Source organism: Chroicocephalus ridibundus, chromosome 18 (genome assembly GCF_963924245.1).
Source record: "Chroicocephalus ridibundus chromosome 18, bChrRid1.1, whole genome shotgun sequence".
NCBI lineage: Eukaryota > Metazoa > Chordata > Aves > Charadriiformes > Laridae > Chroicocephalus > Chroicocephalus ridibundus.
Window position 1 is genome coordinate 9,135,972 of NC_086301.1, and position 1,805 is coordinate 9,137,776.

Here is a 1,805-nt window from a genome sequence, read left to right on the forward strand (position 1 = left end):
TCTGAGACTTAAACTCTTGGAAATCATTCACTTCCCACCCCAGCGTACAAGGGGTGTTCCCCTCTTTTCCTGACCACTCCAGCGTCCTGTCTTTTCTACATGGACTGATATCTGCCATCATACCTGTGACAGCCTGAGGAATGGGACTGGTCACTCATGTACTATTTCCACTGATCTTGGACACCACGAAGAGAGCCTTCAACTAAGTGCTTGGTATCTCACTAATCTCAGTGATTCGTCGAGATTATTCCCCCAAAGACAAGGAGAAAACAAGGTGGAAAGATGCTTGGAAAGTCCAATACCTTGGGCTTGTTCTTAGCCCCAACTTTATTAAAGGAGAGCCCAGTCTTCAGACATCATCCTCAGGAGATACCCTTTTATTGCAGATATGCTATTAGGGAGGTAACATGTGACACATTGTTCTTCAAGGATCAGACACAACAGGACAAATCCTCAAGAGAAGTGCTATGAACCCAAACAACTACCTCAAAGAATGATTATCAGAGAAAAAACAAAGGCAAAAACCTGGCCTAGAATAAACCTTTGGATCTACACAGAGAACAGGAGGCCCGTTATTGTTACTGCCTCAGGATCCATCAGATGAGTTTCCTCAGGGCATCCTTGAGCTCCCGGTTCCTCATGCTGTAGATGAGGGGGTTCACTGCCGGAGGCACCACTGAATACACAACAGCCATCACCAGATCGAGGAATGGGGACGAGATGGAGGAGGGCTTCAGGTAGGCAAATGTGGCAGTGCTGAGAAACAGAGAGACCACGGCCAGGTGAGGGAGGCACGTGGAAAAGGCTTTGTGTCGTCCCTGCTCTGAGGGGATCCTCAGCACAGCCCTGAAGATCTGCACATAGGACACCACAATGAAAACAAAACACGCAAAGAATAAACAGGCACTGAATAGAATAAGCCCAACTTCCCTGAGGTAGTCTGAGTCTGAGCAGGAGAGCTTGAGGATCTGGGGGATTTCACAGAAGAACTGGTCGAGGGCATTGCCTTGGCAGAGGGGTATTGAAAATGTATTGGCCGTGTGCAGGAGAGCACTGAGAAAGCCACTGCCCCAGGCAGCTGCTGCCATGTGGACACAAGCTCTGCTGCCCAGGAGGGACCCATAGTGCAGGGGTTTGCAGATGGCAACGTAGCGGTCGTAGGCCATGACTGTCAGAAGATAAAACTCTGCTGCCAACAAGGTGAGAAAGAGAAAGAGCTGGGCAGCACATCCTGAGTAGGAGATGGCCCTGGTGTCCCAGAGGGAATTGGCCATGGCTTTGGGCAGAGTGGTGGAGATGCAGCCCAGGTCGAGGAGGGCGAGGTTGAGGAGGAAGAAGTACATGGGGGTGTGGAGGCGGTGGTCACAGGCTACGGCAGTGATGATGAGGCCATTGCCCAGGAGGGCAGCCAGGTAGATGGCCAGGAAGAGCCAGAAGTGCAAGAGCTGCAGCTCCCGCGCGTCTGCGAATGCCAGCAGGAGGAAGTGGGTGATGGAGCTGCCATTGGACATCGGATCCCTTTGTTCCCGAGGTACTGCCAAAGGAGGAAAGCACACTCACAAGTCAGGACAGCTCTGAGCAAATCTCTTCCCATTGCCTGCCCTTCCAAACCCAAGCCCCGAAAACACTCTTTGCCTGTGTCCTTCCTTCCGGGAGCTTTCTGCATTGCCCTTGTTGGAGCTCTCATTGTTGCTGGCCAAGTGTGCCGTGAGGAGCAGAGCTCTGCTTGTGGGCTCCCAAGGAGTCATCCCTGCTCCACAGCAGCGGGGACTTGGGAAAGGGGTTACAGCGTCTGACATTCACTA

General features: G+C 52.1%; 1 protein-coding gene across 1 annotated transcript; it reads right to left on the minus strand.

The window, feature by feature from the left end:
• Positions 1-596: 596 nt before the first annotated feature.
• Positions 597-1,535, minus strand: LOC134524970 (olfactory receptor 14J1-like). Its single transcript, XM_063355323.1, has one exon. It carries the CDS (start codon positions 1,509-1,511, stop codon positions 597-599), a length of 915 nt encoding a protein of 304 aa, XP_063211393.1. The 5' UTR covers positions 1,512-1,535.
• Between the last annotated feature and the right edge of the window lie 270 nt (positions 1,536-1,805).

Coding starts and splice junctions, on each gene's coding strand:
- LOC134524970 (XM_063355323.1), bottom strand. CDS start 1,511: ATGTCCAATGGCAGCTCCATCACCCACTTCCTCCTGCTGGCATTCGCA.